The 16,238-nt window shown below is 45.1% G+C and overlaps 1 protein-coding gene across 1 annotated transcript in view; it reads left to right on the forward strand.

Annotated features, from left to right (window-relative positions):
* INSR (insulin receptor) overlaps positions 1 to 16,238 on the forward strand; it is a 1,116,918-nt gene that overhangs the window by 1,061,356 nt on the left and 39,324 nt on the right. Inside the window, exons 16-18 of the mRNA XM_069649227.1 lie at positions 11,333 to 11,562; positions 13,049 to 13,159; positions 13,271 to 13,430. Of these exons, the coding sequence (XP_069505328.1) occupies positions 11,333 to 11,562; positions 13,049 to 13,159; positions 13,271 to 13,430 (501 nt within the window). The remainder of the gene's footprint in view (positions 1 to 11,332; positions 11,563 to 13,048; positions 13,160 to 13,270; positions 13,431 to 16,238) is intronic.

Here is a 16,238-nt window from a genome sequence, read left to right on the forward strand (position 1 = left end):
CCTATCTCCGAAGAACCGCCTCAACATTGCCAGAGCCACAATAGGTGCAAAACTAGACTATTGCAATGTCCTACTCCTTAGTACGTCTACAAACATCAACCAACTCCAAATAGCAAAAAACAATGCCCTCAGAGCTGCACTCAGCATTACCAGGAGAGAGTACATCACCCAGGCAAGAAGAGACGCCCACTGGCTTCCAGTCAAAGAGCGTATAACATTCACAGCCCTCACCATCACACTCAGATGCATCACCCAAACCGCTCCAGTTTACCTAGTAGAAAGAATACACCTAGCACCAACCCACATACCAAAACGCAATAAATATTCACGCCAACTTTCAGTCCCAGCTTTCCACATAACAAAAGCTGGCGGTACCAGCTTTGAAGTTCTAGCTTCTAAAGCATGGAACTCGCTACCACCTTGTCTAAGAAGAGAAGAATCCCTCTCTTCGTTCAGAAAAGCGCTGAAAACAAAGTTGTCCTACTAAACTGTTTTATTACATTGCACTGCATACAACATTGTTCCTCTGTAACCATGGAACACCTGTTTGACAATGTTAAACATACCTGCTTGTAACCAATGTTGCTAACATCAACTAAGTTCAATATTCTGTAACGGCGCCACAATGCCTCTGGGCCGCTGGGCGCTTGATAAATCCAAAATAAATAATAAAAAAATAAAAAATATTTAGTATTGGGCACAATTTTATGTTAACGAAAGGCGATTGGCTCAACACCACTGTTGTCTATTCTGCATCTTCATCATCATTCTGTGTATCCCTTGGAATATTTCTAGCTCGTTTTCTAGCTTGTTTTATGATTCTCTTTGGATAGCTCCTCACCTCAAGTCGTAGTGACAGTGATTGTGCCCGTTTATCATATTTCCTGCTGTCTAAACAATTTCTGAGTTACCCCAGGAATTAACCAAAAAGAAAGTTTTCTCTTACGCTTCTTAAGTGGAAGCAGTGGAATCCTAGTAAAGAATTCCTATCTGTGCTCTTTTAAAATACTATTATTTCAAGGGGTTCACCCTCATAATTGTAAGATCAAAGAAAGTTCCTCACTATGATCTTAGTGAGCTTCAAGAAAGGGTCCTGTTACTTGAGCCACAAAGTAAATGCATTTAGTAGCCCTTCTGTACCGGTGAATAACATCAGGATATCATCAATATAACAGAACCACACAATTATGTTGTTCTTAAAGGGATTGTTGTCGTCATAGATGGGTGTTCTCTCAAATTCTGAGACACCAGTATTTGCCAGACTGGGGGCAAAAATTGCCCCATTGCAGTCCCTGATGTTTTCTCATAAAACTCATCCTCCAGTATGAACACGTTTTTTGTTAAAGCAATCTGTCAATTACATGATGAACGTTACAGGTATTTTAACTGGGGATTTTTCTCTCTCAGAATTCTCTCGATAACACTCAATGTATTTTCCTTGCAAATTCTCGAATCGAGAGAAACCAGATCAAGAGTCACCAGGAATTGTTCATCTCTGGAGAACGAGATCTTGCATATTAATCATAACACTGCAGTGGTATCTTTGATGTATGAGCACCTCTTCGTTACCTCATTGTTTAGGAAGAAGTCAACGAATTGTGAGCAAGGTTGCAAGATAAATCCTATCCCGGATACAATGGGTGCCTCAGAGTTGGAATATTCCCTTTATGCACTTTCGGGAGGGCATAAAATACCATGCATTGTTGATAGTTGGGAATAGGTCTTATTCCTTTCTGCTGATATAACCCTCATTGAGTGCTTCTTCAATTATCTCGGTAAGGAATTCCCTTACTCCATTAGTGGGATCACTCTCTAGCCGTCATTATGTGGTGTGGTTATTAATGAGTGTTATAACCAACTTTTGATATTCACATTTATCCATGATCACAGTGGCAATCCCCCCTCCCCCACCCATCCCTGATCAGCAGGTTTTTTTTACAATATCTCAATTGGTTTGTAGTTCTTGTAGGGACTCTGTCTATTAGTGAAACATATGAAAGGTATCTTGTAGTTGGACTAGATTTTTGAGGATTGCTTTCATTGTTACATTCCATTGTACATGACCTGTGGTCAAACGCTCCTACAGAGCTCCTATCGATTACACCCCACTGGCAATACTTCGAACATATACATCAGCCCCGAGAAATGTATGTAACGTAACTCTCACCCATCCTAAAATGGATTACAGTAAGGAACATAGTCTTAAGGATGGGCGGTTTCACAGCGCTCGTTGGGAACTTTTCTGCATATTCTATAAATGGCATCCATGTCCACCTGTATCACTCATACCTCCCGTCACATATGGCAGTAATCCCCCCCCCCCCCAGCAGGAAATCCCATATCTTGACCCACCATATTTGGGATGCCGGGCCTGCTGGGTTTTTACAATTGCGGGAAATAGTTTTTTGGGCCCGACATGGGTAATATGCCCTATCCAGAATCCCCCAGGAGAATAGTCAGGGGATGCATTGGTAATTGCAGTCCTGTGATCTTCTTAATCTGAGCCAACACCTCTTTGCAAAAGTGATTTACCTCAGGTGAATAAGAGAGCCACCCTCTTCATAGCCCCGCCAACAGTTGGGGGAATAAGAACTGTTCATTTTATGCAATCTTTCAGGTGTTAAGTACCATCTATACCACAACTTAAACACACTTTCTTTGTCAGTCGCACAGCTTGAGAATTTATACATGCGGGGCAATATGCGATACCAGGCTTCCCCATCAATCTCTGCCCCCAAATCTTATTCCCAATTGATCATATAAGATAATAGTTCCCAGGGAGTGGGGTCCCCCTATCGAGCAGTTTGTACAGTCGAGATTGTGGACCTGGCGATGAGGCTCCGAATTGTGAGTTCCAACGCATTCATGGCCCAATACTTTTAATTTTATTGCTCGGCTGAGATGCACAATTTCTTAACTGTGCATAGCGGAACCGTTCCACCTCTTCAAGCCGGATCTCCTTTGTGCATTCATGTATAGTAGTTTAGTTTTTAGTGCCCCGTTAATTCATCTCCTAAACTGCCCTTTAGCCATGCCCTGTTGAAAGTCTGGATTGTTCCAGATGGGTGTCCGCAGTCATGCGTGCACTTTTGCATTTGATCCCATAATGCCCCATTGAGTACCATATACTCGAAATGGCTGCGCTACATGTTTTTCAACCTATCGTTTGGTCATCTTGTCCTTTCACGTTCTTCCTGCTTTCTCGGGTCAGGAAATATACAAGGACGTAATTTCTTTTGTAAAGCCTCTGCTTTTCCGGGCAAAGTCACAGTGTGTGCATCTGTCTGGATGTAGAGTTCCGGGATCTCTTGTCTCAGTCCACACTCTGGCCAGAGGGATGTCTGTTGCTGGACAGATATGAGGCAATAGGCTGTCTGATCCGGCAGCCCTTGCCAGTTTGAATGGGTGCTTTGAAACAGTTTATTTACTCTATAAGCGCCTAACAAGTAAACAATAAACTAACGCAAACTAATGGTGTTGATCCTACCCATTGGTGAGCTAGTGGTGAACCTGGCTCAAATCTAGCATACAAATAATTCTAGAGAAAGTCATTGGAGCCAAGAATACTGTGAAGAGATACAGCCAACTGAAGACCCGTGGACAGCCGTTGAAGACTTCCAGCATTGCCTCACGGCAAGTCCTGGTGAAGCCCTCCGCCTCTGGCCCAATCTCCATAAGACTCTTTTAGGCGCTTGTGATGCTGGAAATGCATTGGCGGGAAAGGGCCTCCCTGTGCTTGTCCTGTAGTCCTTTTTCACTTCTGTTCTGTATTGTTTTCTGCCCTGGAGTCCATGTGGGACTCCTGCCAGTGCAGCTCTTCCTATTTTTGGTTTGATGTACAGACCCATGGGATACCCTTATGGCACCCATGGGTGGGGGTACAACCCTTTGCCCCTAGTGTATGTTTTTAGGCACCTGTGTGTGGCCCACAGGGCACGGTATGGGCTGGTGGCAGCTCCATGCTGAATTTGACAGGTGATGAGTATCCTCCATTTTGGGATACCCATGCCTGCAATTGGAATCAGTTGATTCCTGATAGGAAACGAGATGGCCCCTGTGGCCTCTTGTTTTCTATTGCCTGTTACCTTGTTTTCCCAAAGTCCTGGGAAGCCTTGGCTCTGTCCCTTCCCCCTGACTGGCTGTTGGGTGGAAGTTCCATATATGGTGGTGTTGGGAAGTCCAGGCCAGACTGGCTGGAGCCTTCCCAGTGACTGAATGTTGTGGGTACACCCTGTGGGGGGACCTGGGTGAATGGAGTATGTGACCAATATGCACTTCTTGTTGTGGTTTCTGGTATGAGAGACAAAGACTGAGACAGCCCTGCCCAAAACTGGTATGAATGCAGTGTGTAGTGTTGAATGGCTGGGTACTTGTCCCAATACACATTCCTTGTTTTGAGTGTCTGAGATGGCCTGAATGCACTGTACGCCTGATTGGCTGACTGACTTCCTGAATGCCCTTCTGTATGATTGGCTGCTGAGTGTGACCCAGCAGTGTGGATGAGAGGCAGAATAGTATATCTGGGGACCTCTCACCACTGAAAATTGATCAGAAGCTGAGTCAACACTTGAAGAGTAACTGGAACTGCTTATCCTCAACGCCCAACTGGAAGAACTGCTGCTGCATTTGCTTTGACCCGATCTGAAAGCTGTCGAGTTCGTCAAGGACTGATCCGAGAGAGGACCTGGCTAGGTGCCCCCTTCCTGTGCTCCGAGGGACAATCGAGCACCACCAACCTTCGCCGAAGCTCCCTGGAAGTCAGACCCTCTTAAGGCTGCCGACCGGAGACGGGGACCACCGAGGAGAACGAAGTGAAGCACCCGGACATCGACACAGTCGAAGTCCATTGCCGTCGACCAGGGTTCGGAGTATCACCATAACCGCTGGAGGCCTGTCACAGCTGTGTTGTCCAGAAGAGGGGACCGCTTGATGCCGTGCCGCCAACAACCGGAGCCGCCTGCTCCTTTGCCTAAGACTGTTGAATCGAAGGACTCCCTGGTCCGCACCATCGACTGCTTTATCCCGCCAGAGAAAGTCGAGGACGCCGACCTGCCGAGGTGCATCCGCCAGTGGGTTTCCCGCCACCCAAAAACCACAAAGATTTCAACGACGTGATGCCCTTGTCGGGCCACAGTTCTTCAGAAACTTTGTGGTCCTGAACTACCCAACGCCGAGGTGCCTCGCACACCTCATTCTCGCAGGACGTCGCCGACAAGCACTGCCTGGATCGACGCTGTGGTCTCGGCACCCTCGAACTTTTCGTCGACGCCAAGTTCACCTTCTTCGACGCCTCTCGACGATCCGTGGCTCCTGCTTTAAAGGGAATCACTCAAGAAGGATCCCTCGATGCCTCTTCGAGGATTTCTGCTCTACCAGGTACATTGGAGGGGTAGAAACATTATAGAAGGAAATAAGACTTGTAGAACAATATATGGACTGGGCTTGTTATATCTCTTTATTTTACAGGTTGCCCAGGTGGGGGGGGATCTCCACACAGAACTGTGTTTAACGGTAGAGGCCAGTATTCTGCCAATTGTTCTAACCAAATGCTTTCCTCCTATGTCTATTGTTGGTTACCTTTTTTAATTGATTTGTGTGACATTTAACCGGAGTACAGTTGATGCACTTTAATGAAATCTGATAATAATTGTGGTACCACTTAGGACTGTATAGATTTGCCATTGTAGATTTTCTCAGCACAAAGTGAGTTATTGTGATAGTGTACATAACCTTGAATATTAATTATATAAAGACTGTGTTATTAGTAATACAGTGTGTGGGCATTCCTTTGTGGGGTCTTGGGGACTACGCTGTAGTTAATAACCAGGATGCATCACCTCCTGAGAAGCTAAGCCTTGATTGCTCGTCAATTTCTACCTTATAGAGAATCTTGGCGGGGTCCTCTGTGCCTCTCCTCTACCATATAGACCCTCCTACATTCTTTACAGCGTTTTGACATTTGGGCTGGTGGGACCAACCAGTCCAGATCTCTGCACGCATATCATGCCCTCTGGATCCTGTCGCATGGCCATCCTGTGGGATGACCAGCTCTGTCCAGGGCCTCTGATATGCACTGGTCAACATTCAGAGTTTCACCTTGGAACTCCGCAGGTCTCAAGCTTGTGGGTCAAAAACAATTCTCCCGCAGTTGCTGCTCTCCAACGCAAAGAGGGGCCTCCAGGGGCAGTTGATTTGTGCTTGCCATTTGTGTTGCCTGCTGCTGCTCGAGTACGGTAATGGCCACTGCTGCCCACTTCCATCGTGTCTTGAGGGTCTCCTGCCTTTTTGGGAAGCCTTCTGCTGACCCCTCCTGACCCGCTAACTACTGCCCTATGTCCATTACCCATTCCTGGGCAAACTCTTGGAGAAGCTGGTCATCTCCCAGCTGATCCACCACACTGAATTTGTTGGTTGCCTCCACGACCACCAGCCTGGCTTCAGGGCTGCCAGAGGCACGTAAACTGAACTCCTGAACATGTGTGAAGACTTGCTCTCAAATCTCAATTCCAATTCTCCTTGCGTTCTTATCTTTCTTGATCTTTCCTCTGCGTTCGACACGGTCAATACATCGGCTCTGTGATACCGTTGGCATCACGGACCTGGCACTGGACTGGTTGAAATACTTCCTCTCTGACCAACCATCCCAGGTTCAACTGGGTCCTTCTCTCTCCTCCTCATGCTCTCCACCTGCGGCGTCCCTCAGGGCTCTATCCTCTCACTGTGGCTCTTAACTGCCTTGCCCCTCTGGCCCATTTGACCTCCGTCTTCTCTCTTCACTTCCAGTGTCAAAGCTCTCCTTCAAGCTTCCTTCCACTTCCTCCTCTTCTTCCTCTCATATTACGGACTGTAGGACTGCTATTCAGGCATGGTGCGGTGCTAATGATGTCTGCCTTAATGCCAGTAAAATTGAGATCCTTCTTATTGTGGCACCAGCTCCCTCCTTCCCTTCTACTCTTTGGCCGCACTCCATGGGTCCCCTCCCCTCACACTTTGTGATGCAAAACACGTTGGTGTCATCTTCAACTCCTCTCTTGCCTTCTCTCCTCACATCGCAGACCTTGCCAAGTAGGCCCACTTTCAGCTGCACCTCCCCAGAGCCATTCTCCCTTCCCTCACCTTCCCCCAGAATCTCAATGCCTCCAGAGCTCTGGTCCTCTCTAGGCTGGACTACTGCAACAGCCTCTTCCTCAGTCTGCCTAAATCTTCCCTTCGCCTCCTTCAACTAATCTGAATGGGACTGAAAGACTTATCCTTGGCTTCAAGCTCAGGGACCGCATCTCTCCAGCCCTGAAATCTCTCCATTGGCTCCCGGTTGTTGCAAGGATCAAGTTCAAGACCCTCTGCATTATCCACAAGGCTTTCAGGGACCTGGTACCCCGCTACATCCAATGCTCTCTCCCCAAATACCTCCTCTTCTGCAGGAGCCTCCCTCTGAAATGGCCTCCTTGCCCATCTCAGGCTTCAGCTGGATCTCCTTAAGTTCCGGAAGCTTCTCGAGATCCTCCTTTTCTTTTCTTCATTCCCTCTCCCTCTGCTAATTTCCCCCTCTGCTACATTTTTATTCTGGCTTGCTTCCCGGTTCTCTGAGTCTACAGGGCACCAGGCCCTCCTCGCCAAGTATACCTCAACTACTTGGTCTCCCCTGACCACCCCCCTCCTGCACTTGCCTTACTGTGCTCCCTACCCCTGCACTTTCCTGGCAGGGGCGCACCCTTACTGAGCCGGTCCATCCCCTTCCTCGCCCCTAGCATTGAACCCCACCCCCTGCACTTCTTGTTACTGCGCTTGCACGATCTGAATGACACAAGGCCTAATATCATTTTTGTTATTCTTCTCCCCTGTAAATCGCACCCCGACCCCCGACACTCCTTTTTGTCTTGTGTCGCATTGGAACACTATTTGTTGTATAGGCTGTTAGGGAGAATTCTCAAAAGTGTTAAGTGTTAATTCCTTCACCTCAGAGACCCCCAGCAACTTTTCTTTTGAGGACTAGATTTTTTTACCTGGAGAGCGTGTGAGCCTTTTTTCCCCACTCTCGTATTTTGATGTGCGTTTTACTCTTGTGTTCTTTGATTATGGAGTTTTAGACCACTCCATAGGCATCATCTTTTCATGTGTGTCACACAGCACCCTCAGTGCAGTGACACAGGGAAGCATTTTAGGCTGTCCCAAGGTTTAAACACCTTCTGTGGGATAAACTACTGTTTCCCAGAGAATGTAATTACTAGTCTTTTTAAATTCTTAGACCCAGCACACACTATCTTCCAATAGAGTGCTGGAAGGGTTACCTAGTATCCCCTGCGTCTAGAAACTCATTTAGCAGTCAAATGCTACTCTTTCCTATTGAAATGGCTGGTAGCAGGGGTTTTACAACAAACTACAATTTTTCCCGACCGCGAACACCGGTAGCTAAAAATCACAGGAACCATGTTTTTCAAGATGGTGTCTCAGCCCCCTTTGTTTACACAGGTCCCGGTCTTCTTTTTTCGCCATGTCTTTTTGGAAAGGTCCTTCTAGAGTTTGTCTCTGCGCGCAAACCAGGTTTGGTCCCTTTGATCCTACGCCTTTGGCGGGCTTCAGGACTGAAGACCGCCTCTGGCGCCCGAGTGTCTGGGGTGGGCAGGAAGTGAGGGAGGTGCCCGAAACTCCCTGTGCTTAGTCTCCTAGGCGACCCAAATGCACTCTGGCGTGATTGGCTGTCTGACTGTCCGGCAAGGACAGCTACCCTGATGGGTGAGTGGCAGCTAGACTGGAATGAATGGGAGAAAACTGTTTAGAAGGCGAGTCTCTTGGCTTGGAAGGCAGAGTCGACCACTGGAACGAAAGAATCGAAGACTAGCTGGAAAAGGACGGCTGCTGCAACTCCTGGACCGTTGGTTTGACCGGTGAAGCCCTGCTGCAGGTACGAATAGCCAAGTTTATGTCGACAGAGAAGCCCTTCAAGGACGACTTCTTCCTTTGAGTTGGTAGGACCAATCAACTCGTAAGCCACCTGGACAACATTCTCGGAGCTGGTTGTATTTTCCTCAGAGTGCTGCAGGAAACCGAATAGCCAGGGAGAACGACACCAGTTTGTGTGGTTGTAGACAGATACTGGAATCAAAGAATTGACAGTTGGCCAGCTTTTTTACCAGTCCTCGTGCAGTGCAGGAGTCTCCCGATGTCCTCCCTCTTGTCCCCACGACTCAGGCTCAGGAACAGCGAGATCTGCAGGAACTGCCAGGAACAGAAGTCTTCAGCTGTAGCTTTTTCTTCAAAATAAGGTACTGCGACAACCTGACCGAGAACTTACCTCTCACTGCGAAAGTGCTTACAACTTTGGCAACGTGCAGGCCTAGTCAGCTTGTGACCCGGCATATGAACCTTTGTTCTTTGAACTACTTCTGAAAACCGTGGCAAAGACTTTTCCGTTTAAATACCAGACCCCTTTTTACCTATACAGGACACTAGTCCATTGACTTTGGCCTACCTATGCCATTGAATCGGTTCCATGTAATAATGTCGCCACAAAAATCTCGCCATGCAAAAATATCGCCGAAAAATGGCTGTTTTTTGTGGCGACATTATTGCATGGAACATGCGGGGGACACCCCCGCAACCCCCAAATTTTTATTTTTAATGTTTTTTTTTTTGCCCCTGTCCCCATATATATAGTCACTAATGTAATATCGCCACAACCTTTTCCCGGCGATATTATTTACGGCGACCATATATATGGGGATAATATTACCTGATACCATTGAATCAACTCCTCTGGTGAACTCAAACTATTTGCACTGTTTTAAAGTAACTCTATTATTCGTTTTATTAACTTATGCCTTTTAGCTCTTACTTCAAATGCTCTGAATGCCATTTTGCTCCTACTTCAAAGTATTTTAAATGTTTCAGAAACGGTTAGTGTAAAGTACTGTAGTATATTTTTGTGTGATATTGATTGCCTCCTTTTAGTGAATGTTTTCTAACTGACTGTGTAATAAATTAATAAGTGTTTTACCAAGAAACCTTGAGTATAAGTGTCTATATGAATACTTGTAATTATACACCCCTGTGTAACACCCTTACCAGCTCTTCTTGAGATAAGTATGGCTGCGCAGCTCGCTACCAAAAACTGTGTGGTACAGACTTATAACAAAGGTTGATTTTGCTTACACCTGTAGTCCTAGTTGTGTAGTGGTCCCAGAGGGTACTGCATACAAACTTTGCCTAACATAGGCGCATTATAAATACCCAATAAATAAAATAAAAATCTGTGGTGGCCTCCCTCGCTGGTTGCCTGGGGTGCCAATCTGTCCAGCATCAGGAACAGCCTCACGACAGTTCGGAAACAAATGCTTAGCTGGACCCAATCCTGATAGCAAAAGTGAACACTGCATCTGGGACCCTTAGACCCCCCTGGAACGGAACCTTTGATGGAAGTGAGCCCAGGGAATCTAGAAACTCTAGTGGTGCTCCCTAGTCGAAGAGGAGGGAAGGGGACGAGCCTGCATAGCTGTTTTCACACCCTTGCCCCTGCCATAGTGTTGTATGGCTGCAAATTCCTTTCCCTTCATGGACTCTGTTGCTGGAGTTCTTGCCATGGACCCTCAGAATCCTGGGCTTCCAATAGTGTGGTGGAATTGGGAGAAGTTTCTGCATCCTTGGAAAACTTTACCTACCAGTTGGCAGTGCCAATACTTATTTCTCCACTTCTAAAGACTCCCTGCAAAGGTTTCTTCTTGGGAGCTGGGACTTTTAGGGAACGGGGCATTCTCACTTTAGTAGAGAAGGACTTTTGAAGTGCTAGAGGCCTATTCTTTTAAGGTATGGTAATAGTGTCTACTGTTAACAAAACTTCACTTAATTTGAACTGTTTCAGATTTTCTGACCTTCTTTATTACACACAGTATGCTTGCGTTCTTAACTGAATCATTGTAAATGTTTTAAAAGTAAAGTATTGGTTAACCTTCGTGGTAAATGTGTGTATGAAAGTTGTCAGGCTAGTGTATACAGGCCTAACAAATGTATTTATATTGGTTTTATTTGAGTGCTCTGTGTATCTGATTGTACCACTTCTCCACCCTCAAAATTCCTGAAGTCTTTATCCCTCTGCTACCTGCCTTGATGGAGTTTGATAGACTTAAGTATTTTCCCAGTTGATTATAATAGGGTGGTCTCCGAGAGCCCTTCCTAAGGGATGGTTCTGGGTGTACATCTTAAGATAGAATGGCTCTGTATTCTGTGTTTCAAAATGTATGCAGATATCCTGATAAAGTGACTAATCTGGTTGTTCTAGTTGCATTATCGAAATTGGTAGAAAGAAATTCTGACACTTTTTTTTCAACTACTTTTGCAGTTTATGTTCCTGATGAATGGGAAGTGCCTCGAGATAAGATAACCTTGCTGCGGGAGCTCGGTCAAGGCTCCTTTGGTATGGTGTACGAAGGTATTGCCAAGGATGTCATCAAAGGGGAGCCGGAGAATCGCGTGGCTGTCAAAACTGTTAATGAATCTGCAAGCCTGCGGGAGCGAATAGAGTTCTTAAATGAAGCCTCTGTTATGAAGGGGTTCAGCTGCCATCATGTGGTATGTACTATAGCTCTTTACATCAACACTGATGTGTTAAAAGCAGTATACATTGGACATGGTATTGTTGGCAGTATTTCCGCTCTTCCAGTGTTGGCAGGAAAGGGCTGTTCGGTCACATTTCTCATTTGTTCATAGAAGGGAATGGATTACATACAGGACCACACGTTGATGTCAGATTTGTTTTCAGCACTTTGTAGAAGCGCCATTACTACCATCCAGGACATCTGTTGGAGCCAGTGGGATTCTCTGACCGTTACATAGTTAGCATTTGGGGATGCTGGTGTGGCACTGTAGGAAAGTCCCAATGCCTGCCTATAGAAATAATGGGAAGGTGGTTAGCCAGGAGTGAAGACAGGGACGCCATTTGGGGGTTGCCTGGGGTAGCAGCTGCTACCCCTGGCTCCCCTCTGCTACCCATAGACCTGTCCTTGCAACCCCTGAGCCACTGTACAAATAGGCAGTGCCAAGAGCAGATATCTGTGTTGCACTTGAAAAAGGTGGTTGTTAACTGCAGCTAAATGTGCTACAGATTTTTTTACCTGGATCTAGATCTTGTAACTGGAGAAATAACAGGGATGCAGGACAAACCATGAAGCCGCCATCACGAACGAACAGGTTGGCAGTCCATTAGTGAAGAATGCCTGGCTGGTTGGGTTCCGAGGTGGGGCTTTCTGTGCAGCTCATACCCAGTACTGTAGCAACAAATGGTATGGAGCTAGGTCTAGCTATCTGGAAATGGGTAAAAGCCCCTAGCAGTACCCATTGACAGCAGAGCATGAACGCAAATCTCATCAGTGCTTATTGTTGCCTGCTTTGCCCATCCAGTGAGTCACTGGGTCTGTGATGAGGGGTGTGCCCCAGTGGCTTCTGCCACCAATCCTGCCTCGGCACTGTGTGACCTGACCCCGATCTGACGGACCTGCATCATCACAGGCACACTGTAGATAGACGGAAGATGAAATAATTAATTTGCATGATTGCCCTCCTCCTTTGGAGTAAACCATCTGTCGCTTCCTCAAGCAAAACATATATATATATATATTTTGGAAGGATAGCTCAAGGTGAGGATGGGGGGCGGGGGGAGAGACAGTCGCATGTCAGTTTTTCCCAATAAATGTTTGGGCTTTAGTGAATATCTGTGCCGGTTCAGGATTGCAGTCGCACAACTTGCATGACAAAAACAATTAGGATGTTTAAAGCAGATTCTATTTCATGTAGAAGGCCTGTGCATGTGACTACCAACAGCTGAATATTAGCTGCTGTATATGAACTAATATTATTTTTCTATGTGATGGTTTGGTAAAAGCAGTGCAAAGCCTTTTGAAATTAAGCAGTCGAGACTTAAATTAGAATGTGAAGCATACCAATAACACTGGTGTCTTACCCTGCAAGTTAACAAGTGTTGGCTCTGACCCTCTATGGCGAAGTCTTATTCAAATGAATGCATTAATTTCTTAATCCCGCTCTTCCATTTGTTATGCAGGTACGCCTCTTAGGGGTGGTTTCCAAAGGGCAGCCTACTCTGGTAGTCATGGAGCTCATGGCCCATGGGGACCTGAAAAGTTACCTCCGCTCTTTGCGACCTGATGCTGAGGTGAGATAGCTTATGGAGCGCAAGCGCTTGCTTAAATAGTGATGTGATGACTGCTTCAGCCCGAGATTTGGGGTACTGCCTCTGTTAATTTGTCTTTCCATTGCTTTGCAGAACAACCCTGGCCGCCCACCACCCACTTTGCCAGAGATGCTTCAAATGGCAGCAGAGATTGCTGATGGCATGGCGTATCTCAATGCAAAAAAGTTTGTCCATCGCGATCTGGCTGCACGCAACTGTATGGTGGCAGAAGATTTTACTGTAAAAATTGGAGGTACGTAATAACTGGAAGGGCAACAGTATTCTGTTGCTGTGGTCATAAAAATGACATAACTAATAATGATAATGTTACTGTGCTAAAATCCAAATAGGTTTCAATGGTAACGTCCAATACATGATCCGCATAGCATGTTAACTATGCTAACATAGGTAATAGAATTGTATTTATGTATTAATATATAGTCCCAGTCAACAAGGCGTGGTATATACATATTAATCACATAACAATCACATAAAACTTCTACATTTGCACTTCCTATCATATAAAATTACAATTCATATGAGGGACGGTTCAACTAAAAGACACGCGATAATGTAATACAGATGCAATCCATTCATTTTCAGTTTAAAATACCCTGTTGTAATACACCTAAAATTTCACTGCATTTCAAATAAAATGTTACAATAGAATATATGAAGTTTCTCATTGCCCTCCATAAACATTTGCCACATAAGAGACTTATCAGCACAGTCCATTCCATTGCTGTATGATTTAACATGAATAGTACTTATCTTATTCAAGCTTTCACAATTAATCATTATATGTTCTAAGCACTTGGTAGTGTTTTCTGCACATAGACGACACAAACGATCTGATCTCGGGAGTCAAATGCTCGCACCCTTTATCTTTTTATTTTTATAAAGGACTTGTTAAAATTCCTAAAGGGCAGATTGTTGCTAGCTGTTTTCTAAGGGGAGTACGATGTGGCAAAGGTACAGCTCATTACTGTTTTACTCCATCTCAACTTGCTTTCAAATCTAAGGGCTTCATTGAATCTTATTCTGCAAACACGAAAATAAGGCGTAGTGGAATTCCACTTATTCTGTAATTCCACCTATGAATCCCAAGTGGGCAGTTTCTCGCTTTCCTACTGAGCAAACAACTTTACAGAGACTTCTTTATGGGAGAGCAAAAGTGGATTGTGCCCCAGGCCTCAACACTAGGGGAGGGCCCACATGGCTGCCTAATGCAAAGAAAGTCAGTGCCCATTTTTTACAAAACATTCCAGGATGTTTTATGGTTGCGCTGCTGAAGCTCTAAACCTGCTGCCTGGATGTTGAGAGGTACATTCTGTTCTGATCAATTAAACCACTAAAACGTTCTGTGTTCACTGTAGGTACACGCAATGGGGCAGATTCACAAACCTTTTTTTGGCACAAGTGATGAAATGCGGTAGCGTATCATCACTTTAGCTCAAAAAAGTGCACCGAAATCAACAAAGGGCTAAGATGCACACATTCAGATTCCATTTTTCAATCCCTTTACTCATTTGCACAAATAAGGAGGGTATCGGGTGATAATATCCCTATATACATGGTCGCCGTATAAAATGTCCCCGGGAAAAGCTTGTGGCATCATTATATAGGTGACAGATATATATATATATATGGATGCGGGACGTCCCCCGCATGTTCCATGTAATAATGTCCCCACAAGAACCGGCCATTTTTTTGCATGGCGATATTTTTGGGGGGACATTATTACATGGAACCCAAATAAAGGGGTATTTTTGGGCATTTCAATGTGCATCTTGAATCCAAAAACGGGATGTGCTTTAAAATGTGCAAAAATGACCGTCAGATGCACCTGTTTGGACGAAGTGCATGGGAAGGCTCAATAACACAGTAGGTTCATTACTGAATCTTTCATGCATTGTCTTTTAAGTGGGAGAGCAGCAGTGTTAACTGCTGCGCTCCCACTTGCATTTCTATCCTTCAAAGAAGGATAGAAAGGTACCATGTTTCACATTGACAGGCTTGTAGGTGAGAACACTCTCGACACTAATGTACTTCAGGGGTCTGGCCAGCACATATTTGCGCGACTGTTCTGCCACACCTGAAATGTGTGGGTCACCTTTAAGAATAAGGTGGCTTGCACTTTTTTGTAAAATGACTCAAATGAAAAAGGTGCATCCTCTATGCTTTTTCATTTGCACATATTTTTGTGAATCTGCCCCAGGTTGTCTGTTCGATATAGCTGAATTCCTTTAGCATTCTCACCCTACATAGTGATTCAGTGCAATCCTGAAAGTTGAAATGCATATTGATACACTTGAGTGCCACGATTTTTCAGAAGAATGCTCAGTGTGGTAAGCGCTCATTACAAAGATTGGTGTTCATGTTCCAGATCACAGTACCAAATTTCAGCAAGGCGGTATCAGCCTTTCCTATGTTTGAGGTTGATAAACATGCGTGTTTGTATATACATTTGTGATAGTTACACCTACTGTGCTACTTGACAATGTACCTGCACCAGATGGCACTATCTATAAAAAGTATCAAAGCATCAGTAGGATGCAGGTATACAGCTTGGCTCCTCCAAATGCAGGTTATAAAAACTGGCATCCAGCTCCCAACCCCGTTAAAGAGCACAGCGTGTTAATTGGTTGAGGTGATTGGTTCCACAGTCTTTAATTTGACTACTCAAAGTGTTGAGGATCATACAATGTCTTTGTCTACAGCTGATAAGTGGTCCCGGGCAAATCACCTCATCTCACACTATGGGTCTATGCTGCCTTTCATCAGGAGGTTTACATTCTCACTCACTCATGGAATTTTTTAGCACATTGCTTGATCTTTCTTTTTATATAGGCCATTTGGGTAACTAGTTCCTAGACAGGAGAGAGCTGACAAAATGTCACATGCCTCTGGCAAGAACATGTTTAGGTGCGCTTATTAGGCACATGAAATGGTTTTACATTTAAAAGGTACTTCTGAATATCATAACTAAATGTCCACAAGTCTGTGTGCTGGGTGTATTTAAACGCTTCAAAATACAATAGAAAACCCCAGATTAAATTGT

The sequence above is a fragment of the Ambystoma mexicanum genome, chromosome 1p (genome assembly GCF_040938575.1).
Source record: "Ambystoma mexicanum isolate Mex_15411 chromosome 1p, UKY_AmexF1_1, whole genome shotgun sequence".
Classification (NCBI taxonomy): Eukaryota; Metazoa; Chordata; class Amphibia; order Caudata; family Ambystomatidae; genus Ambystoma; species Ambystoma mexicanum.